This window comes from Poromitra crassiceps (assembly GCF_964638095.1).
Source record: "Poromitra crassiceps genome assembly, chromosome: 1".
NCBI lineage: Eukaryota > Metazoa > Chordata > Actinopteri > Beryciformes > Melamphaidae > Poromitra > Poromitra crassiceps.
In genome coordinates this window covers 86,000,838-86,025,284 of record NC_139623.1, presented here as the reverse complement: position 1 = coordinate 86,025,284, position 24,447 = coordinate 86,000,838, and the positions used below count along the sequence as shown (strand labels likewise).

General features: G+C 42.3%; 1 protein-coding gene across 2 annotated transcripts in view; it reads left to right on the top strand.

The window, feature by feature from the left end:
• The window catches only part of ntm (neurotrimin), a gene marked incomplete at both ends in the record, with an annotated part of 870,443 nt that extends 846,773 nt beyond the window's left edge, over positions 1-23,670 (top strand). For both annotated transcript variants that reach the window (XM_083648584.1, XM_083648583.1), the window contains 5 exons: positions 13,465-13,593; positions 15,894-16,014; positions 18,714-18,865; positions 19,394-19,429; positions 23,570-23,670. In XM_083648584.1, the coding sequence (XP_083504710.1) occupies positions 13,465-13,593; positions 15,894-16,014; positions 18,714-18,865; positions 19,394-19,429; positions 23,570-23,670 (539 nt within the window). The remainder of the gene's footprint in view (positions 1-13,464; positions 13,594-15,893; positions 16,015-18,713; positions 18,866-19,393; positions 19,430-23,569) is intronic.
• Between the last annotated feature and the right edge of the window lie 777 nt (positions 23,671-24,447).

Below are 24,447 nucleotides of genomic sequence, written 5' to 3'. Positions count from 1 at the left end.
GGACAACCACCTCTCTCTGAACGTCTCCAAGACCAAGGAGATCATTGTAGACTACAGGAGGCGGGGGGGGGGGGGGGGGGGGGCGCACACCCCCCAATCACCATCAATGGCACAGTGGTGGAAAGGGTGGACAGCTTCAAGTACCTGGGAGTCAACATCCACCAGGACCTGACATGGGCCGGTCACACCGCCACTGTTGTCAAAAAGGCCCACCAGCGACTACACGGACTCAGGCGCCTAAAGAAATTTGGGCTAAGGCCAGAAATCCTTAGGGACTTCTACAGAGGCACCATTGAAAGCCTGCTGACTGGCTGCTTCACCACCTGGTACGGGAACTGTACCACCATGGACCGCAGGGCGCTACGAAGAGTGAGGCGCGCGGCCCAGCACGTAACAGGATGTGAGCTACCAGAACTGCAGGAACTATATAACCAGCGGTGCCTCAGGAGGTCCCTGAAGATCATCAAAGACACAAACCATCCCCACAACAGCCTGTTCTCCCTGTTACCCTCAGGGAGGAGATACAGGGATGCACGCACAAATCGCTTGAGGGACAGTTTCTTCCCGCAGGCCACGAGACTCCTTAACTCATTGAGTGCCATGGACGAGTATGTTCGTCAATTGGTTTAGTAACGTAGAGTGCCAAGGACGAGTATGTTCGTCAATTGCGTTTTTTGACGGTGGGACGTGCATCAAAGCCAGATCCATCTCCTGTGAAAGTATGGTGGCTGTTGAATGTGTAAAAGCTATTTTAGGGACCCATTAGGTGGCGACAGTGCTCTCCAGATTACAGAAAGGCGAGGAAAAAACAGAGAAGAAGTCGTTGGGGAAACGGAAATCGCATCGCATCCGTATGCATCGATATGCATGAAGCATAACGTTAGCTGTGCCTGCAGCAGCCAATCTGCTGCCACAATTGAGCACCTCCGTGTCCGCTGCGATAGCCCATCCGCATGATTTTGTTATTAGTTGTTATTCTCAACTGGAAGCATGGGAGCCGGTGACAAATACACGCGGAACGCTGTAAAAAAGCTGGATGTAGCGGACTTTTCAGTGCAGAGCAAACGCAGCAGAAAGCCCCAGAGACACTCCCACACGGAGGAGGAGTGTGCAGTTGAGGGGGGGGGGGGGCACGCAGAGCAGCATACAACACTGACCCAGACAGACCAGCAAGAAGCTGCAACCAGCAGCGCACGCAGGGGCCAGCGCTGCTGGTTGCAGCTAAAAAATATTGTTTTGCCAAACAAAATTCCTTGGTTTTCGCTGTTCTATTGAAGGAAATTATTTTTGAGGTGTGACTACATCAGAAAATATTAGCTTCAGTCAGTGATGTGCATGAAATGTTTAATTTCACAAAAGGCTCATTATCTCAGCTTCTAGAAAAAAGCGGCTGTTTTTGGTTAAATCAAGCTATCTTCTCCGGCTGATAACTAAAGAACGGAAAATGATATCAATAAACCTGTTTTTGCTGATGATAGAAGAGAGTCTCATCGTTCTTTTTGCGTGTTCGGTGTTTACATAGTAATATCACACAATATTCTGTGGGCCTCGAGAAATCACTGAAAACGCTCTGAAACTCTGGCACTGGGAGCGTCCATTCTCCAAAAGTGGCTGGCACTCAATGAGTTAACATACACAAATAGTGTAGTAGCTGTACTGTACCGCACTGTAGATGCTACCATTATGTATGTCTAATGTTTAATTGTATGTTTAATTAGGTATATGCTATTTGCACCTGTACGTCAAATACGTCAAATTTAAAATGTTTAAGTAGGTCCAAAGTATGCACATGACATGTGCACCTATGTGCAGTGAATATGCCACTGTCTCTGACTTGTCTTATCACTCTACTGCCTTATTGCTTGTTGTGTCTCTTGTTGTTTTTGCACTCATATGCCCTGTTATATTTGTACTATGTTGTAAACGGAGTTCACAGCACAAGAATTTCACACGTGATACTTGTACTACGGAGTGACAATAAAAATCTTGAATCTTGAATCTTGAACTCTGATCTCTGTTGTGCTCCTGTGTGTGGCAGGTGGCTGCATACAGAAACTCAATTACCATGTGAGTTTTTAGCATAACACCAGAGTGATAGAGAATCTTTATGTAAAACAATGCATTTTCAGAGCAGCCTCATTGAAAGGCATTTGTCATTCTTTTCTCATCCCAGTGCTCTTCATGATCAAAATGTAATTTATGTTAAAAAAAAATCCACGTCTGAGACACTACATTGAAATTCACAGGAAAGATTGTTTTTCTTCCAAAACCAAATACAGATATGACACTTTCAGTTTAGTGTGGGATGAAAATGTAAATGGACCGGCTTTAGCTTGAAAAGCTGTCATTTCGATTTTCTTCACAGGATAAAGCATAGCAGCGATTCACAAGTTTATTTTTCTCATAACCAGTGCATTTTTCAACGTGCGGCATCCCAGCTATCCATTTGCCAGTTACCTCGTCTATCAGTCTCATCTGTCACATTCGATGGAGGGGGCCGATAGGGAAAATGGGTAATAACGCGGCCAGCCACAGCGCACACACAGCCCTCTCCCTCTCCCTCGCTCTCACAGATTGCGCAGCATAGCCGAGCACAAAATGGCCCGGTACTTTGCTGTAGTCCAAACTTCTCCCAGCTCCAGAGCAACTATCCTCCTGCCTGGGGCCATTCAGTGTGGGCCTGACTATTGCAAGCACTGCAGGGTAGCAAAAAGAACAAATCAAATAAATAATGTGTGTGTGTGTGTGTGTGTGTGTGTGTGTGTGTGTGTGTGTGTGTGTGTGTGTGTGTGTGTGTGTGTGTGTGTGTGTGTGTGTGTGTGTGTCAGTGGGGGTGTGTGTGTGTGTGTGGATTTGTTAGGATTGATGATATTACAGGCTCAGGCCGGGGCTCTGGTACAGCCCTGACCCAGCTCCCACTCACCTAGATAGATAGATGGCTTTAAGGGCTTTGATCCTCGCTATCTCCCACAGACCACAGAGCCTGACTGCAAAGTTTATCAAGCCCCGGCCGCCGGCCGCCAGCCGACGCCCCGGTACATTAAGGCAGCCAAAATGAACGCCTGTACATGATTGAATTTGGCCTCCGAGCAATAAAAGTTTTCCAGAATTACACCGGCTCAATCGCCCGGAAAGATTTGTTTGAAGTTGGAGTCCGATGTGGTTGATGGGTTGTTTTCAACCTGGCTACGTGTTTAGCGCACGGTTGACTGGAAGGTGAAAAAGCTGTTTGTAATGAAGCTGTTACTTAAATACTTTGATACTGTGTGTCTCGTTTTTTGATTTGGGTGTTAGTGACAGGGGAGTTTATCAGGTTCTGGATATCACAAACCTGTTACACAATGACTTGTCGAGCTCATTCACTTTTTTATAGGAAACTTTGCACTTCTACTGGCACATTTGCAGGTGCCAGTAGAATGTAATATGTTTAATACAATTCAACCGTATTAGACGTACTGTATTTGTAGTTCCGATGAGGACTTTCATAAATAAGACGGGTTCAGAAAGCGGGGGCTACAGGGAGGAGTGGCTCACAGAGATGACTGCATGTTTTGGTAACACCTCACAAATTGAATGCTTGCAAAGAAAAAGCTCTAAGGAACATGACTCCAGAATCACCTCTTGTATTCAATACTCACCTATTGGAAGGGACATTGAGATGGCCATAAAGAAGCATTGGTACTTCTTAGACACAGGCCCTACATTAATCGTCCTCATGTTGTAAAAAAAAACACACACACACACACACACACACACACACACACACACACACACACACACACACACACACACACACACACACACACAGAATCTTCATAACATGCTTGTGAGATCAGACCTGCCTCCTCTTCCCCCCCCTTCTCAGTTTCTCAGTCAAGTCCCTCCTGGCAATTCTCAGCAATGCCACTTCACCTACAAAACCAAGACCTTCAACTATCCACATTCTGGAAAATAGGTTTGAGATCAAGGGACTTATAGCTTGTAAAACACAAAATGGCATATACATGCTACAATGTCCCTGTGGTCTTGCCTATATTGGTAAAACAGAGAGCTCTCAAAACCCGTATCACTGAACATAGGTGTGCTATCCATAATCATGATCCATCCAGCCCTGTAGCCATCCACTTCACAAAAGCCCGACACAACATATCCACTCTCAGATACATTGGCATTGAAGCTGTCCACTGCTCCCCGGAGAGTAGGTGACCTTGTCTCTTTACTCCTGAGGAGAGAACTTTTCTCGATCTACATACTGGATACCCTCACACCTAGAGGTCTAAACAAGGATTTCAGCATCAAATCTTTTCTATAATGTACTTGACATCTATGGTCTTATTGGGCTACAATAGAGACTCTATGGATCGAGCTGAAATGAAAAATTTTTTTTTTTTATATTTTAGATCACATCCCTGGTTATACAGTGCACCTACCGTATTTAACAATGTATGCCCACACACAAATCACAAAAATACAATTTTCTTTTTCAAAAAAATTTCACATCAAAAGTTAATGTATCAAGAGTTAATTAATAACAGTCATCTACAGTTTGCTGACGTCAGGTAGTACTATCAAATGTCTACCCCATTTCAACCAATCATATCACGACATGACAGCAGCTGTCAATCAATCTTCATGGCTAGGAGAACATTCTGAGCAGGCAAGATGGCTGCCTACATGGGCAGACTTTTTTTTGCCCATAAATATAATATATGCCAATAATACGACATGATGCCATGCATGATGAAAAATAAAAATTACAGGAGGATTTTTTTTTTAGTTTCCACAAAAAAAAAAGTTTTCATTTTGAGAAAAAAGTCTAAATTTCCTGAATAAAGTCGAAATTTCCTGAATAAAGTCGAAATTTCCTGAATAAAGTCGAAATTTAAGCACCAGACAGAAGAAGAAAAAACTCAGAGGAGCAGGTTTTTTTTTTTTTTTTCAAGAATAAAGTCGAAATGTTGAGATTAAAGTCGAAATTTCGTGAATAAAGTCGAAATGTTGAGATTAAAGTCGAAATTTCTTGAATAAAGTCGAAATTTTGTGAATAAAGTCGAAATTTAAGCACCAGACAGAAGAGGGGGAAAAATCCGAGGAGCTATTTTTTTTTTTCAAGAATAAAGTCGAAATGTTGAGATTAAAGTCGAAATTTCGATGCATGGCCCTAAAACTCTGTCGTACAATAAGTATGTAACATACAAAATAAAATGAACGGCTTCATTTAATGTAGAATGCAAAGGACATGTAACTGGAACACAGAGGGAAATCCGCGCTTCAGCTGACGAACCTTGCAAACCGGTGCCTCTCAGAACAGGGACTAAGTGAATGGTGACAGATGAGATCTGGAGCACACGGTTAGATTCAGCAATTTAATTCAGGTGCAGAGACTGACGTTTCCACTAGGGCTGTCAAAAATAATCGATTATAAAATGCATTGCGATGCGGACGATTCTGCGAATGTCAAAAATTGATTATTACATTATTTACATTTTCTGGGAAACGGAAGGTTAGATCGCGATGCCTAATATGCCTATAAAGGACTATAGCCTATGTATTCTTTCACCCCGAATCCAACGCCGCCACCCATGAGTCTCTACAAGTTACGGTTACAGAGATACGTCCGCCCTGCATGCAGGGCTACAAGAGAGAGACTGCAGAGTAGTGTCAAGCCGTTCGTCGGCTAGAGCGTTAGCACTTTTGCTTATCAAGTGTTGAACTTAGCTCCGGTGGAATCAATGGTGTCCAGCCTGTTATTGTGTGTCCTGTCGCATCATCAAGGTTCTGCTTCTGGCACCATGTTTATATGATGGATGCCCAGTCAGGTGATATATTAACGGCAACCATTTTAGGGCATCCTCGTCATTCAGAGGTTTGGCTGTCATTCCTCAGTCTAAGTGTTGTCAGTTGTCATGTCTCCTAGTAAAGCATGTCGAGTGTGCTTTGAAACACCTTCAGTCCTCGCATGAAAACGCTATCATTCTTCCTGCATTACTGTTTCACTCCTCACACGTCAGTCATCGCACAATACGGCGTTACTCGTCAGTCATCAGTCCTCACTCGTCAGTCATCACTCGTCAGTCATCACTCCTCACTCGTCAGTCATCACTTATCACTCAAACTAGCTGTCAGTCATCACTCCTCATGTCTCACACGAAAATGCTGTCATTTCCAACACAGTCTCACAGACAATTGTAAAATAGCAACGTTTTGGACCAACGTTGCTATGCTACAATTTCGGCTCGAAAATTGTACAATGGTAACATTCTGAGATCTTAGGGTTATTGTTAGGGTAGGGGGAGGGGTTAGAAACAGAAAATCTCCGTAAACCATGCCCAAACCACGCCCACCCCTGTAGAAACTTACGTTACAGTTTTACAATTTCGGAGCCGAAATTGTAACATAGCAACGTTGGTCCACAAACGTTGGTATTTTACAATTTTTTTGGAGCTCCTGCAACATGCCTCAGTTATCACTCAAACTCATCACACACGGAAGAACAACCAAAAACAACGAATGACAGCGTTTTCATGTGAGACGTGAGGAGTGATGACTGACAGCTAGTTTGAGTGATAAGTGATGAGTGAGGAGTGATGACTGATGAGTGAGGACTGATAACTGACGAGTGACGCCGTATTGTGCGATGACTGACGCGTGAGGAGTGAAACAGTAATGCAGGAAGAATGACAGCGTTTTCCTGTGAGGACTGAAGGTGTTTCAGAGCACACTCGACATGGTTTACTAGGAGGCATGACAACTGACAACGCTTAGACTGAGGAATGACAGCCAAACCTCTGAATGACGAGGATGCCCTAAAATGGTTGCCATAGATATGTTTTGACTCGTTCTTTATTGCAACTTAACGTCAGTAAAGCTTGTGCTTCTTCTTCTTAATAACCTCGCGTCACCAGGCTCTTAACCTCAGTATAGAGACACTGCGTAACGCGTCATCATTCAGAAACCACGCCCAAGACGGGGGAAAACAGAAAGCCCCCCTCCAATCCTGGCGTTCCCCTATGTCACGTGCATGGTTGCGTGTTGCACACAAAGATCGTATATACAGAAGATGAACACTCCAACTTATTTCCTTGACAGCTAAATCCACATTTTCTTCTCACCAATTCTCAATGGCTTCCTTGTTTTGCTCAGGAGTACAAAAAAACTTTAATTTGCGATTTTTTTACATTTGTTGTGTGCGCAGCCCACCACACAACAGCTTCTAGCTATGTTTAATTCAAGGAAAATGACGCTGGTGAATGGGAGTGAACGGACCGATTTCCCCCGTGATCGGCGTGGCCTATTTCTTGCAGTGTCTCTATAGCTTGTGCTTCTTCTTTTGCGCTCTCCGCTTTTACTGTGGCTTTCCTGCATGCTTGGAACCCTGACTGCCACCTGGTGGCTAACTCTTGTAACAGAGGGCAGCATTTGTATTAATAAAAGATAATGGAAGTAAATGCATTTGTTTATTTTAATTATGGATCATAATACAATGCAATTCCAAATGCACTTTATTTTAAAAGTAGCCACACAGTGAGAAAAAATAAAGTGAAAAAAAAATCATGTATTGGGAAAAAAAGTGATGCATTGATTCAAGATGCATCGAGATGCATCGATAATTGTTTTATAATCTAATCGTAGCCCTCTGAATCGTAATCGAATCGAATCGTGAGGCCAGTGAAGATTCACAGCCCTAGTTTCCACACTACAAGTCAGGCGTGGACTGCATAATCGGGCACGTCGGGCAAATGCCCGGTGGCCTGGCCTGGCCTGGCCTGAAAAAAAAAAAAAAAAAACTTTTTTTTTTTTTGGTGCTCGCAGTCAGGCCACTCACTGAACAGCAGGCCAGGCGCCGCCTACTGGTTTACTAGTGGTTTTATTACTTTATTCAGGGTTAAAGTGGGTGCATCTCATTGTAAAATTGGACTCGGCCCAAATTGGGCTTCAAACGGCCCAAATTGTGCTTCAAACGGCCCAAATCTGGCTACAAACGACCCAAATTGGGCTTCAAACGGCCCAAATCTGGCTTCAAACGGCCCAAATTGGGCTTCAAACGGCCCAAATTTTTCGCGCGTCGGCCCGTATCGGCCTGGCCTGCTTGGTATCTAATGCCCGGCCTGAATTATGATCCCAGTCCACCCCTGCTACAAGTGTCTTCCTCAGAGTCAAACCAACTAGATGCAGATGTATAGATGATTGCATTTGTACAGTACACACTTGTGAGAGCCATCATTTCCATTGTCTGTGACACTTTAGACAAATGACAACACATAATCAGAGGTGGAATAATGCAGGTTAACAGTAATTAACCTTGATCCCTGTCTCAAACTATGCCGTTTTGGGTCCTTGATTTTGAGGGGATTGGGCCTGGAAAGTCCTTGAAAAGTCCTTCATTTGGAAGGTGTGGGGACCCCAGGTTGTATTTCCTTTTGAACAACCACTACAGAAATGTCTAGTGGTTGCTCAAAAGCCTTTTCAATCTGTTCTGTTGTTCAGCCTCGCCTGCATTTAATGTCACATTTCACAATGAAATCTTCAGTGAATTGTAGAGCCCTCAATGCCTAAGAATCGATGGGAGCGCACTCCGGCAGCATGTGTCTGTCTTTTTTGTAGAGCACAGACAGAAGACTAGAGTCTGCACAGCCTTAAATCACCTATAGCCTACACTTGCTGCTGCCTCTCCTATAGCATCACTGAAACACAAAGGATCTGTGGCCTGACAGATTAGTAACAGTCATGGTATTCATATTGCTTTGTAGGCTTGAAAATATGCATGCTATTGACGGGTCAAATCAAAGTGATACTGTCACAACAGATTCTCTTCGCTGGCAATCCTCTTCAATAGAAGAAAGGCCGTCTCATTACATTGAGGTAATAGAACCCAAAGCTACAGTATGTCTAGGTTTCTTTTTTGCCCGGCCCTTTTATGTGTTTTCTTCAAAGAGGCTGATACATCAAAGCTGGATTGGCACATTGTGAAATTCCATATGCCCATGCAGGGCAGATAATCAGCGGGGAAATAACTATCTACATATTTACCTCTCACAGTGACTGTCTGCCACACAGGCACAGCTCAGGACAGGATCTGCACTGTTTGTGTTTACCTTGAAAGCCACCTGAACCTGCTTTTGTAATCTTCTCTGGCATCTGTTAAATAAGACTTCTTTTTCGAAAAGCAGGATGGCAGTGGCAGGTTCTGAAATTTTGGCATGGTGTTCAAGTGTGTGTGTGTGTGTGTGCGTGTGCGTGCGTGCGTGTGTGTGAAGGTGTGTGTGTGTTCGTGTGTGTGTGTGTGTGTGTGTGTGTGTGTGTGTGTGTGTGTATGTTCGTGTTCATGGCTAAAAGGGGGCGGTGGGTGGGGCAAATTTTGAAATGCAGGGTGGCAGAGGCAGAGTAGGATGGGCTGCCCCTGCCATCCTGCATTTCGGAAACTCGCATAATAATAGTCTATGTGTGGTCACGGTTATTGCGAATTTGCACTTGTTTCTATGTTAGCAGCTCCTATCTGCATTCTACTTCTATTTCTTTGGCTTCCCCTTGTTGGACCCATGCAGCTGAGTGAATTGAAGTCCTACCTCATAGCACTCCCTTGCTCCTTCTCCTTGAATGCCTCTATCCCTCAATCATCTGCTGTCCTGTCTTTTCCCTCCACTCTATCTCTCCTGCTCTCCATTTCCTACCCCAATTTCGTCCTTGCCCTTGAGTGCGAGGAAGGCTTGAGAACGGCGTTTCAGGGACACGAAGGGTACGCTCTCTTCTGCCTGCCTCTCCTGAGATCGAGCTGCCTCCTACCACTTGCTTCTCCTTGCCGTGCCCCCCTCAAAGTCCCTCCATGCCACTTTCTGATGACAGTGTCAGGATACCGTACTTGTCTCAGTATAACGACTTGGTCACCGACCCAGCAGCTCCCATTCTGGGAAGACTGAGAAAGTGAAAATCCAGAGTCAATAAGAAGCGTTTGTCCCCGGGAGGGGATTTGTGTTTTGTTGTTCTGTGTTCTACTTACCCGTGTAAGTGGAAGAACCTTCAAAGTTGCAGTAAGGAGTTCTCAAATGTAGCCGCGGGTCTTTTCTCTGTGCTTATGCAGCAGGTACAGTAGTGAAGCATCCTGTGATGTGACCTCTTTGTTTTTGCTGAGCCAACATTTGTTTTCTCTCTCTCTCTCATACACATAAAGAGGAAGTTCTTTCTTCGGACATCACTCTCAGGGATGATGCTGCTTTCAGTGTCTGCCTGCACAGTTGAGTGATTGGCAAACCAAGACAGGGTGACGAAGGCCACAGCTAAGAGCCGACTGCACGGAGAGTCTCAGTTCTGCCTTCCCCGTGACTAGGGCTGTATTATATATCGTTCACACATCGTTATCGCAATGTGCGCATGCGCAATAGTCACATCGCAGGACGTGCGATGTCAAAAGCAAATTAACCCGTCATGATGCTTGACTCTCACTTTAGGGGTAGCCTACTGAGTGAAATGCAGTCTCTCTCAAAGGAGTGATGCCCCACTACTGTACTCATTCATTTAGTGCTTAGCTTCAACACAACAAACATGCACAGAGAGCTCGATTTAATTATTTTTGTTGCGTTGCTGTAAACGATGTGATTTCCGAGGCGGACGCGTCCACAGTTTGCAGCGCACTAGCATACAGCAGGCTGGCTGCTGTAACTCATGTCCGTGGAGTGGAGATATTTACTCTTGAAACACCAAAAAGCAAGACAGCAACTTATAATGACACGAAGGCTAAAGTGATTAGTGAGAAGTTGTCCGTGTATCACTGCGGCTGTCTCTCCCCTTCAGTCTCACTCCTCTACAAAATCACCCCAATCATTCTAGAACCTGTTGATCCCTAAGCCTATTTTTCAGCTCACCTGCCGAAAATGACATGCCCGAACTGAATTGAGTATATCTCCACAACTACAGGGTATTTTCTGAAAATTATTTTTTTCAAAAGCTAGCCAACACCTGTGAGATTGCTGTAGAAGTGTCAGAATCAATTACAAATGTACTGTATCAGAGTCAAATCAGTTAGAACATGGCAAAAAATAAAAAATTCAAGCTCCGCCCAAAAAGAAAACACTATTTTGGATGAAAAGCACCTGAAAATCATGGGTTGGTAGCCAAATTATTCTATGGAGCAGTAGACTAATATCTTATGAGTGCTTGTATCAAAGCAAATCCTTAGAAAGTGAACCAGAGCAATTTTACAGATGATTTACTACATATAGGCCCAGGCGGACCTGATCTGGGCACATTTTGGGCATCATGGGTGCCATTTGACTTTTCTATGGTAGAACACTGAAATACCTTTTTTTCTCCTACTTACATATCGCTATAGGTACTCAGTTAATATGCGTTATGGTTTGGATAACCCTCAAGCGTTATATCTGTATTTTTACTCTGTGAAATGCATCAGAAGAGCCTCTTCAAATTGCAGGCAAAGCCTGGGACGTTACGCAGAGGGATATCTCGGGACCCCATTGGCCGATTTCGATGATTGACACCTCTATGGAAGTGTCAGAGCCAATAGAATCGACGTGAACTGAAAGAATTTACGTCAGACAGTTTTCCAGGAAATGCTGTCGACTGAACCCAAAGCTCGTCTATTCTGTGAAGATGACCACTCCATGTAAAATCCTCCATATGGCTTTGTAAACACGATGACTGTAAAAAACAACACTTTAAGATGATGAAGAGGCATTAAGAGTAGCAATTAGTAGTGTTTTTATGAAGTCAAACACAACTTTTGATTTGAAAACAGCAAAGGTAAGACATAACTTGTAGTTTTATCTGTAAAACGTTAAACACTTTTTTGCTGTTCTTTGACAGCCTACTGAGTGAGTTTTCATCTCTCAGAGACGAGCTATACCTCTTTGGAAAGAGCAGAGTGTTAGCTTTCGAGTTTTTACTACATGGTGATATTGTTGCTTGGGGTTGGAATTCTTTTTCGTTTGAATACAAATGCTTGTCAGAGTCATTTGTGAGAGATGACAAGGGCTCAGCCCGCCGGCGGGCCCGCTAGGGGGGAAGAGGTTAAAATAGAGCTATTCTGGTAATCTGGTGAAAATCTCCGTATTTTTTCATATCGCAATATTGCAGGCACGGGAAATATCGCAATGTCAGTTTTTTCCAATATCGTGCAGCCCTACCCGTGACTGATGTCCATACTATCCATCGGCTTTACTATCAAGCTGCTTCTTTTTTTACGAGCACCATTAAACATGGAGCAACATTGATTTCATATGAACACCTTGTCAATCTTGAGAATAGTCGCCCCTACTGCTACTGCCAACATACCTGCTGCTAATGTGAACATACCTGCCATAAAAATTGAGGCTTAACGTGAACGCTTTGAAAATGGCATTCAGATGCCAGGCTTGTCTCCTTTAACTCTTCTCAGAGGATTCTAAAGATGTGTGTTTAACTGACACTGCGTTAAACTGACACTGCGTTTAACTGACAACTGACACTGCGTTAAACTGACACTGCGTTTAACTGACACTGCTTTTAACTGACACTGCGGTCTCCATTGTCTATTTAACTCTTCTCAGAGGATTCTAAAGATGTGCGTTTAACTGACACTACGGTCTCTATTGGCAAAATGTAGCCGCCCCTTCCGAGACTGAGCCAAGGAGAGAAGGAACAGGAGAGACATAGACAGGGAACAGAGTGGAACCTGCGCACGTACGCGATTCCTCCTGATACCCCCCGTCAGGTGATCAGCGTGTCGGCGAAGCCTCCTCTCCGTAACAACGTTCCCAGGTGCAACTCGGTACTCTGCCCAAGCCCAGCAAGTGAATCCATGCGCAATTCATTACTGTCACCTAAGCAACATCTTGGGAGGAGGTTTTGAAGTCAATTATGTCTTTTGTACTTTACATTGAGTGCTGTATTAAGTGTATCTGTCAAGCGTATCAGATTGTTACAGGAAAAGATAGCGGGGTTGGCATTTTCCCTTTCATATTCTCATATCTGATACAGTATGTAGCCTGGTGTGCTTGTAGGCTTGAGAGACAAATATGAAAGTTCTGACAGATAATGAGTGGGGGCCATACAAATCACCCAGCCTTGCAGCAACCTCAGACCTGTGTAGGTGTTTAAGGGAACAATACAGAAGTATCAGAGAAGTAGTTGAATAATCATGAAGGCAATCTCAAGGCTCAAAGCGTCCATTTTGCTCCCACCAAAAGTGGAATAACAAACGGACATTTAATAGAGAGCAGGGCATAATTGAGTGTTTGAATTAGAGTTCCAAATTTGAATGACTTGATGAATTTTAATTTGTAGCAAATGTCCACAGGTTTGTATCGACCGCAACCCTTTTAATCGTGATTTTCACCTCTGTGCAAACGAACAGTCCGTGCACCAATATTAACCTCACCTCTTCACACAGGGAAACAGCATCTGAAAATGACAACCGTTGACAAATCACTGTTTTCTTTACATAGAACGACTTTGAGTGTCTTTATTTCACAGGGGAGCTGGCGTCAGACGATGAGTACCTGGAAATACCAGCTATCTCCAGACAGAGAGCAGGGACGTATGAATGCACAGCTGTCAATGATATCGACGCAGATGTCCAGACTGTGGACATCACCGTCAACTGTGAGTTCACTGTTCAATATACAATGCATGAAGCATTGTAACAGATTGCACAATAGCCAACAAAAACAGCCACTGTTCACACAAAGCTACCAAAGGTTTTATTTATTTATGTATTTATTTTATTTATTATAATAATTTTAAGAATTTAAATATCTCAGCTTTCAAAATGCTTTCCTAGGTCCTAGGTCTATTGTTAGATTTTGAAGATCATGCAAAGAATTGGTTGTTGTTGTGCCAGCTCTATAAACCTGAATGAACTTAAACAGTGATTTCTTCTTCAGCATGTGCTTCTCTATGGGACTGTCAATTCCTTCTCTTAGACTCCCAAATTGGCCTTTCTAGTGTTGAGAAGGGAGTGCAGAATCATTTCAGATTCAGAAAGATGCTTTCAGTCTGAGCTTGATTAGAGCTTTTTTTTAATTAAAAAAAATAATAATAATGTGATTTAAAGACGAGCTGAACCCCCCAAAAAATTGTATGCCTCCAACGTCGATAGCCAGGCCGGAGGCAGTGGTAAACGTAAACAAAACAATAGCCATGTGCTAGGACGCTAGGCTCCACTTTTGGTCCATATATGGTCAATGATGTCACCCTGAAAGAGGAAAGAAAGAACATTGATGGTATCTAAATAAAACCTGAGCAATTCATTCACTTTGTTCATTGTTCATATTCACACATTTACTATAGAATGAATGAATGAATGAATGAATATTTTATTTTCGTGTCACGACAATTACATGACCCATCCCACATGGGATTATCAGACACATCAACATTCAATATTTAACAAAACATAACATTCCGGTATGTTACCCAACCAGAAGCTTTCAGTGCAGCCCAAATTAGAGAGTATATATACTGTACATGCAGACATAATATGCCTATACATATACATACATATACATTCATACATACCTGCACATAGAATACGAAAATAAAACAAAAATAAATAAATAAATAGACTCTAATTTATCAGTTATACGTCAACCTTCTCCTCCTGTCCCACGCTTTAGAAAGAAATTCAGAGAATGCAAAAATATTATCAAAAAGAAATTCGAGTATTACTCCGTTCTCACTATCTATCATATTTAGCTCAGGAGGAGTATGGACTCTTTTAAACATTGTTTCTCTCAAGTCATGATACAAAGGACAATATAAAATGAAATGAATTTCATTCTCCACCTCATTCAACTCACAATATTCACATATTCTATCCTCCTCAGCTACCCCTCTGTATCTTCCTGTTTCAATATGTAATGGTAGGATGCCACATCTTATCTGTGCACAGAGCGATCTCTGACTTTTGGACAAATTATACAAAACATATTTTTCACATTTATAATCTTTTTTAAATAAACAATATGTTCTTAATTTTGGCTTTTGCCAAATTTCTTCAGCCCAGGATTGTAGACATTTAACCCGGATTCGATTTTTAAACTCCTCCACATTCACAGTTTTTCTTTGAAAATAATGGTCTTCCAGACCACATTCCTGTAGTAAGTCATACAGTTCAGAAACCCATTCCCCTTCAGCAAACAAATCCCAAAAGAAAATTTACTATAGAACACCTATACCCTCTTTTACATAGAACACTTCAATTCATGTTGGTCAGTACTGTTTTGAAGATGCAGGCTTTGATATGACCCAGTTCCTCGCTTAAGAAATCACTTACATTCTGACTGCTGAAGGCCAAGAGCAGATCCTTGATTTTTTTTTTCAGATAATCAACTCTTTTGAACTGGTGTTAAATATTTGAGTTGCCTGATACAGGGGGTTGTGCTGGACCTGAACCAGGCTGGTTGCCAGTGAAATACAGGGACTACAGATACAAATGAGCTCTTAGCTATTTCTGGTGCAATATATTTATTGTGTACTGTCCCTGTTCAAATAAACAATAAAGATAAAGATAAAGAAATCATCACGAGTCAAAAAAGAAAGAGCTGCCTTGATGCTCATGGAGAAAATGTGATACCCGAAATGTTTGCATCCATATAAAACCACCTATGTCAAATAGTATAACATTATTGATTAACCACCCCACTTAGTTATTTTTGGTGTAACTATGTATACCATACTGATGTATATCACATTGCATTTAAAAAAGCAAGGATAATTTAGTTCCAATGTAATAAATACTTGAACACATCGGTGTGGATTTCTACCTATAAATCAACATGGTAAAAAAAAAAAAAAAAAGAGAAAATGCTGTGACCTCCATCATGATACTCATGCAGACTCATGCAGCCCGCAGCCCGCGTCCCATCACTGTGCCCTGCCCTTCTGTGTTGCTGTTTGCTTAGACGCTCCAAGTGTGTCAGAGGGCAGAGATGTTGGAGTGACTCTGGGCCAGAGAGGAGTGCTGGAGTGTGAGGTGGACGCCATGCCCGAGGCCGACTTTGAGTGGTATAAAGATGACAGAAGGTAATGGGTTTCACATTTGCATCTTAAGTGGCCAAATGGAGGTGTGTGTGTGTGTCTGTCTGTCTGTCTGTCTGTGTGCGTGTGTGTGTGTGTGTCTGTCTGTCTGTCTGTCTGTCTGTCTGTCTGTGTGTGTGTGTGTGTGTGTGTGTGTGTGTGTGTGTGTCTGTGTGTGTGTGTGTGTGTGTGTGTGTGTGTGTGTGTGTCCTCTGAAAAACCCTCATATTGACTAAGGGCCTGTGTCCACCTAGCGTCTTTTTCCGACTGATAAACGCTGGGAGTGCTCTGGGGAGCGCTGATCCCACCGCACAATATACAAGGAAGCAGTCTGAAACTAACGTTAGTTCAGTGCGGTAGTAGCTTGATAGCTGACAGCTAGCAAGCTAACAACACAGGTAGGCTACATTATTAAAAGCAGTAAGGACAACACTCACCAGAAATATTAGTGTCTAGCCAATCTGCTCCCACAATTGAGCCGTTCTGTCTCTGTTGCGATAGTTTCTCCATATGATTAGCTGCCAGAAAAGGAGCACCCGACATCAGCGTCTTTCTGAAAAGTTAAAATACTTTCAGCTGGGAGCGCTGGGAGCCGGCGCACAAAAACGCCGGAGCGCTCTGAAAATAGACGCTGGGCGCTGCGCACTTTCTCTAGACGTCCGTGTGCGCCCGCATACGCTCTCCCCCCATTGGAAACAACTGAAAAAAGACGCTGGACCTGAGGAAAAGACGCTAGGTGGACACAGGCCCTAAGGGTGCTTTCTCACTGGGAACGATTCCTTTCGTTCCCTTCCACACCCGGGAAAGATTTCTTTCACATTAGAATAGTTCTTCCGCGCTCGGAAACGGAACAGAGTGCACTTGCGTCATCAACTATGCCTGCAGTGTATCCTTGCTCTGTGTGGTTCGGAACGGTTGGCTTTCACCAGGGGTGAAAGTGGTTTGAATTTCTTACAGGAACTATAGGCCTACTACCCCAACCTTCATCGTTTCATATTGTTCTCCTCCCGCCCCCAGCTTCATGCATCCCTGAACACACACATCCATTTTTTTAATGCCTGTATGGTGTAGGAATTAGAAACACTTGACAATATGTATAGTGAATTATTTAAACATTACAACAACAGACTCTCCTATGTGGACTATCATGTGTGATTTCAACTCTCCTTTTTGACCAAAACATTTACCACACACTGAACAATTAAATTGTTTCTCTCCTGTGTGAACTATCGTGTCTCTTCAAGTCTCCTTTATGGCAAAACATTTACCACTCACTGAACAATTAACTTGTTTCTTTCCTGTGTGAACTACTGTGTCTCTTCAAGTCTCCTTTGCCAACCGCCATTAAACAACAGAAGAAGACATTTCACGAGCACTGACACTTCACTCACTGTATTATCACTCCGCTTCACAGCTGCTCTATCATTGCCTATTACATCCAGCCTGTTAGCTGCTAGACTCAGCTCTCAGTCTTAATCCATTTCACTACCTTTGGTAGTTAGGTGGCACTGTTGGCGCCGCTCACCAAACGTCTGGAAACCGAGACTAGTTAGCTGCTGATTTACTCCAGAAAGTAAAACCGTTTTCAAAATATGCGTTATTTTGATAAACAGACCTCACAACGGGGCTCTATAGAGTTACGTGTGTCTAGTACCATTATTAATACATCATAAAGATAATGCTGTTTCTGGTAGTTTGCTAAAATACTAGTGCTAATCTGTTAGCGAGCTATCGGGCAAGCTTCTTCTTCTTCTGCTACTTCTAATAGCTCTGCAGCAGACAGATGCCTTGAGGCACATCGCTGCCTCTCACTGGTTGGAAATATTACTGTTTCTGCTTGCTTGGGAACACTAGTGCAATCCTGGGTGGAACTGTTTTTGTTGGCGGAGGCAAGCGAGACTAGTATTGACAGACAGATAGCCGAGTTGCAGCAGCAGCAGCCGCATTCAGAAGCTGCGTGCTTATAGCCTACACACAGCACGGATTAAAACACAGGTCTAAAACACTGCATTTGAACAATTTAGAAGCAATTTATGAGAGAGACTACATGTTGTTTATGTTAACCTAATGACATAACGTCAGCCATGTGTTTCCTGGTTGGAAATTATGCGATCGATCGTATAGTATTCTGCACTCTGCAGCAATCGGATTTTGATTGACAGGCAGTTGCATGTCTTCCCCCAACGGCGTTCAGGCACGGAAAGTCTTACAGGAACTGCGCACCGGACGGTTCCAGCCCACTTTCACCAGTGGCTTTCACACTCGCAAGTGTTCCGTGCCTGGGCACGCCAAAGTGCTCCCCAGACCGCCTTTTCAAGTGGATCCTGTCACGGTTCCCTCTTGGGTGCCCAGGTGCAGAACGGAACGCAACGCAACGTTCACACTCATCAAATGTTCCGAAACTGGGGTCAATTTGGGGACAAGTGTGCTCGGGAACGGTTCCGGAGCACCAGTGTGAAAGCACCCTTAGACAATCTGATTATGTGGAACAAATAACATGCAGTTAGTGAAGACAGGTACAGTTTATACAGTAGTTCCATTAATGATTTGTTGATATGAACAAAAAAAAGGCATGTTGTTTTCAAAAGATGTAATTGAACTTAAACCTATACACATACCTTTAGTAACATGTTTAAAGCCCAATGGTTAGTTGTAATCAATGGAGGGGGGGAAGAAAATTCAGTGTAATTTCTTTCCCCTTTCAGGATCTTCAATGGCTTCGACGGCATGGAGATTGAAGGATCTGGATCGTTTTCCAAGCTGACATTTTTTAACGTTTCTGAGGCAGATTATGGCAACTACACCTGCGTTGCCACCAACAAACTCGGGACTTCAAACACAAGTTTTCTCCTGTATGGTGAGTACACACATCTGTTAGATGTGTTGGATTACTGAGATGGAAATACAAATAAGATGCTACAGTTTGTCACTAAGGTTCAGTATTTGAAGTAATAATCCACAAGTCTTTCATATAAATAAATGTCCATTTTGCTATTCTCTGTTGGTGTTTGATACCATAAAATAGTGATTCAATTCATAACTCGGAACACTTATTATAGGCTTCCCTTTTGGGGTAAATTTAAGAACTTTTTATTATGATACCCAGCACTTACATTTTTGGCCAAAATCAAGAAAAGCAAGAATCTTGCGGATTATCACTTTAACTTTTTGTTCTGTTTAAATGTAGTCAGAATTAAGATACGGTAGCTGCTCGGCTTTTGATACCATCTATACTTAAATGAATGGATTTTGTCATAAGTTATCGCTGTGCAGTATGCAATAACGTAAAAATTCATTCAGCAGCCTACTGTCATGCTCAAATGTTGTCAGTGATGTATTGCTGTTTTGTTTTCGATATGTTGTTCTGTTTGTTCCTCTGGTGTAGAGGTAATTGAACCCACTAGCTCAACACTATTGCAAGGTTAGTATTCTACACAAGCATGTGCTGCAACTATCATGTTTCTAAAGACTTTGCCGCATGCTAGCACATGATGAACATTGCCATTTTCACAAATTGAAAATTAGGCTCAGAGAGTGAGTTCTACATCTGCCCTTACTGAGGTGAGAGAGCTATACCGCTATATTTGACAATAATAGACAAATAATTTCTGGGCTTCCTTCCTTCCTGTCAAAATGAGATTGTCAGGCAGAAACTGGGCTGCATGGCGATGTTATAGAAAAGTGAATAATTAGTAACTTTAAATTCTGTTTAATAAAATTGATGAGTTCAATTTGTAGTCTTACAAGGGCCATCTTAGGGTGAGGAGAGCAAACTGCCATGTGAATCTTTGTGAAAATGGTCAATACAATCTGTTTTGCTAACCACATTTAATTTTCCTCCTTCGCAAACCTAACCATCTGTCTGTGTGGCATGGCCTTATTTTGCTTTTTGCATGCTCTTTTCCAATGTAAGTATTTATCATCTTTAACTATCATGTGTGTGTGATTGTTTGCACCTTTATTAATCGTATTTCAACAATGCACCCCATAGTTAAAGTGAGTGATTGCAAAACACCAACAACCAATGTTGGAGATATCTGTTCTGATTCTGCAACTAGTGATTACTAGCAGTGTAGATTTCTACTGCAGATTAGTTCTGTATTCAGTTTAAATCTGACTCTTAAATAATGTGGAATTATGAAGATGGTGCAGCGATAAAGGGCCAATTATATACAGTTACAGTATAATACCTTGCTCATCTTGTTATTTAATGTGTCCTTGAGACTGGCGACTGTTACTGCTTACTGTATCCTGTAAGCAAAACTGACTCCATTAACACATCCGAATGGCTTTGATATTGACTATGAGTGAGCGTCATTATTCTAATTAGCAATATGCATTAGCCATATGCAGATTAGGGATAATCTACTGTGGCGGGGTAATTGGATAGATGCCCCAAAGGAAACTGTGGTGAACTCACAGAAATCTGAGGGAGATTGGTAGTCATTGTATTACGAGCTTCAAAGTAAAAAGTTAACTTTTGTCCTCAATCCTTGAACAATACATTTATTTAGAATTTCCCCCATCCCAGAAAAGCACATGGGGCAACATAATGTGCTTTAGCTATTGCAATGTAAAAGTAGAAATACAAAAATTAAAAAAGTATTTACTTGTAGATTCATGGCAATAGCACATACTAAATGAGTGAACAGGTCTTTGCGTAACTCTTGCAAGCTCCATCCAAAACTATCCTGAAATGCACTGTACTGTAGCATATTTTCCCACAGTTGCCACAGACATTATTCCTCAGATTTTTGTGATAACAGTGTACTGTAAATACTACAATCAAACCTGCATGCATGTATTGTTCACCAAAATCAACTTTTGACAAAGCATTAGGTATTTGCCAAGAGCCATTGAGATTGGTAATAAAACGACTGAGAGGGGTTTGGATGAATTCCCAGGTAACACTGACCAAAGCAGACTTGTTCAATGAGTTTCCAAAGCACTCCACGGTACTAAGAAGGCCCTTGTTTAAGGCAGAATGACCTTCTTTCAGAGATAGATGCTAAGCAATGTTCAGTTTTAATCATTTTAAACTGGAGGCCATGGCCTTTTGTCTGCCTGGAAAACTCTGCTATTGACAGGACAAAATATTGTTGCTCTCCTACCTCAATGATAGAACTGTCTGTTATATTAGACATGTATGGTGTTCAGCAGTGGTTGCTTCAGGACTCCATTGTTTTTTCTGCTCTCACCTGACAGTATTATTAAAAATACTATCATCTCATCCTTGCACATCAGTATTCAGCCATATCTGCCTCTAAAACCAAGTTGTCAGAATACAGTACTGTATGTGGCTTACCTAACCTGGAGGTATTATGTATTAGATGTATCAAAACGGTCCTCAACTGAATCTGAGGTAGTGAGGTCAGACCTCACTAACCCAAAAGGGCAGTTTAATAATGATTTCTCCATCAAAGGAATATGTCTACAGTCATTTACAAATATAGACAAATATGGCTGTGTATCGTAAGCATGGAAAACAAATATGCCAATCAATTATATTAGCGGCATAAAGAATGAAAGCAAAATAGGATCTAGGATAGAACCCTGAGGTACTTCATAGGCATGATGCCACAATACAGTCATATCTACATGTAGCTAATATCATCAAACAAGACTGGTCACATTTAACAAGCTCGCAAAGTTTGATCTAACCTAGCTGACTAAAAACTACATCTTTCCCATTACACGGTGCTGCTAGACGGCTAGCTGATTACAGGTAACAGTCATTACAGGTAACAATAATATTTGATTCCACCAACGTCGAAGTCCCACTGCAAATGAGCTTTAAGGCAGCAGCGCTTTTTGTGTCACAGTGGTCAGTAGTTAAGACTGGTGAAATACACGCTGCCATGTAAACTCTCTGTCATATAACCTCTCTTTTAGAGGGGTCAGCATCTCTTTTAGATGTGACCTCATCTCTTCTCGAAAAGGCAACTTCTGACACCTATGGGATACGGGCAGGTTTGTGATTAATAAAGTCTTGCCATCTAATTCTGAACTAATTGTAAATAAGTACCGTAATCAGCACTTAGCTCTAGATGTTAACACTACTTATAATGTAGAAAATACAGGGTGAAGTAGTTTTTCATGAAATAAAGTACATTAAAAAAGGTTCTGCACTGCTGTCTTCCAGTGCAACCTGGTCTCACCCCATAGCGTACAAATAACACAGGTTTTCCACTTTGGAAATACGTGCAACGTGTACGCCAAAGTCAAAGTCGAGACTGGAGACAGGTGTGTCTTATATACACACGGTTGCAAACCAAAACAACTTTGGTTCTCTTTAGGAAAGTAAAACAACTTGGTCCCAGCTTAGGGTCATGGTTAACCTCACAAGGCAGCTGGACTCACAAGTACGAGATCAGGATCACATGAGAAATCCATCTGATGCTAGATATGTGTTTACTCGACTCCACCAGTGGTGCGGACCAATGAGCGTTTGAGGAAGGAGGAGTCCGTATTAAGTGGTTGAAGTTAGCCGTGATACAGATGGTGATAGACACATGGTACAACCAATCACCTACCAAGTATTTCTTGAAAGTACCTGCCCTTTTTAACCTGTTTCCAAGATTGATCGTTCCCAGATGGTTATGTGAAACAAACCATCTGGCGGCGTCAGGTTAGCTTATGGTTTGGGTTAGGCTTAAACAACAAAAACGTTAAATGCGACTTATGGTTGAAATGTAGACTTTGGACACGCTGGGGAACGAATAGAGCTCCCCGTCATGAAAGGCGAGTGTTTATGCCTCCACTACCCCGAGTACTACACTACAAGGCTTATTTCAATGTCACGCTACTTCCTGGTTACAGTTCCTGACTCTTTGGTATATGCACTGCATGCAATTTGAAAGGCGATAGTGGTGTTTTGTGTACGTAGATTGAAGAGAACGGGCTGTCCAGTGAGCACAAAGTCACATATTGTGTGTTGTGCTTGGAAGGTATTAGTGTAGTGATTATTTGTTATCTGCAGATCAAATGCTCACGTAATAACTTTCTTCTTGTAGAAGTAACAAAAAAATAACCTGGTAAATCATCCTGATCACGTGAACTCATATTCAGTTTCGTTCTGCGGATCAGTCTGGCCTTCAGCCCGCCCCCCAGTGATTTCCAGAAATTAAGAAGTGCATGGACCAATCAGGGTCCTGCCTTGTAGTTGACAACGTAACCGGCCAATCAGGGACGCCGCTAGCAAAACAGTCAACATTATGGTGGTTCCCGAAGCAACGAGCTGTAACCTTAACGTTAGTAGAATAAACACAGCCATAAAGTCCAGTTATTGCAAAAATAGACTCAATAACAACAATTAAACAAGAACAAGTATGCAGCAGAGAATATGTTTTGGATTGGATTTGGCGATGCTGATTGGCTGAAGGAGTTGTCTGTCAAGGCAAGTACTTCCACCACTGAAATCGATGTGGACATCTTGGAGTCCAGACTGATACGAATGTGAGATCACGTTATCAGGATGGTTTTACCAGGCTAACAGAAAGAGACAAAGCAGTGTTGAATGGTGAAACTTATCCAGGTGTTTTTCCTTCTTTCCTCCTGTCAGGACCGAGAGCAGTTCAAGACGGGAGCGGCGGCGCAATGGGAATGCACTCACACACCTGTCTCCTCTTCGTAGTGCTTCTGCCCTTTCTGCTAAGATTTTGAATTGGAATGGATTTGAGTGTTTTGTGTGTGTGTGTGTGTGTGTGTGTGTGTGTGTGTGTGTGTGTGTGTGTGTGTGTGTGTGTGTGTGTGTGTGCGTGTGTGCGTACGTGCGTGCGCGTGCGCGTGCACGCGCGTGTGTGTGCGTGCGTGTGCGTGTGTGTTATTTTTTCCAACTGGAACCATAAACTGATGCACAGAGTGCATGAGGTATCCTACTGCATAATGATGTTGACCCACTAAATAAGTCCGTAACAAACGTTTGTTGATTTTTAGATTTCAAGGATGTACATGTAACAAGTGTTTCATATTTGATTTGAGTTATGTTGGATATTTTTCTCTCTAAATTATATTATTCCGGATTTCTCGTTTTATGTATTTCTAAATGCGATGTCTCTTATTCAGATTGATTTGTCTTAATCTTTAACTGCATTGCATATTCATCTCAACTCCAGGAAAAGTCAAATTTACAGCAAGTATGAGAGGTGAATGTTAAATACCTCAAAGTCAAATGGAGACAGGGAAGCAGAAGGACTTGGGTTACCCTGAGGCTGATAGCCTGGAATTATCATATTTGTATGTATAATAATTAGCCTATGATTCAATGCGGTTGTTGAAAGCAGAAATTGTTTTTGACCTTCAAATATGTGTGTTTCTTCCCAGCAGTATTATGATACATTTTCAGTTGTGTCAATTTTTTTAACACATTTTTGTGAAGGGAAAACTGTGTTATTATTATTATTACTATATTATTTAGGCAAATATCCTAGTTTTATTTCT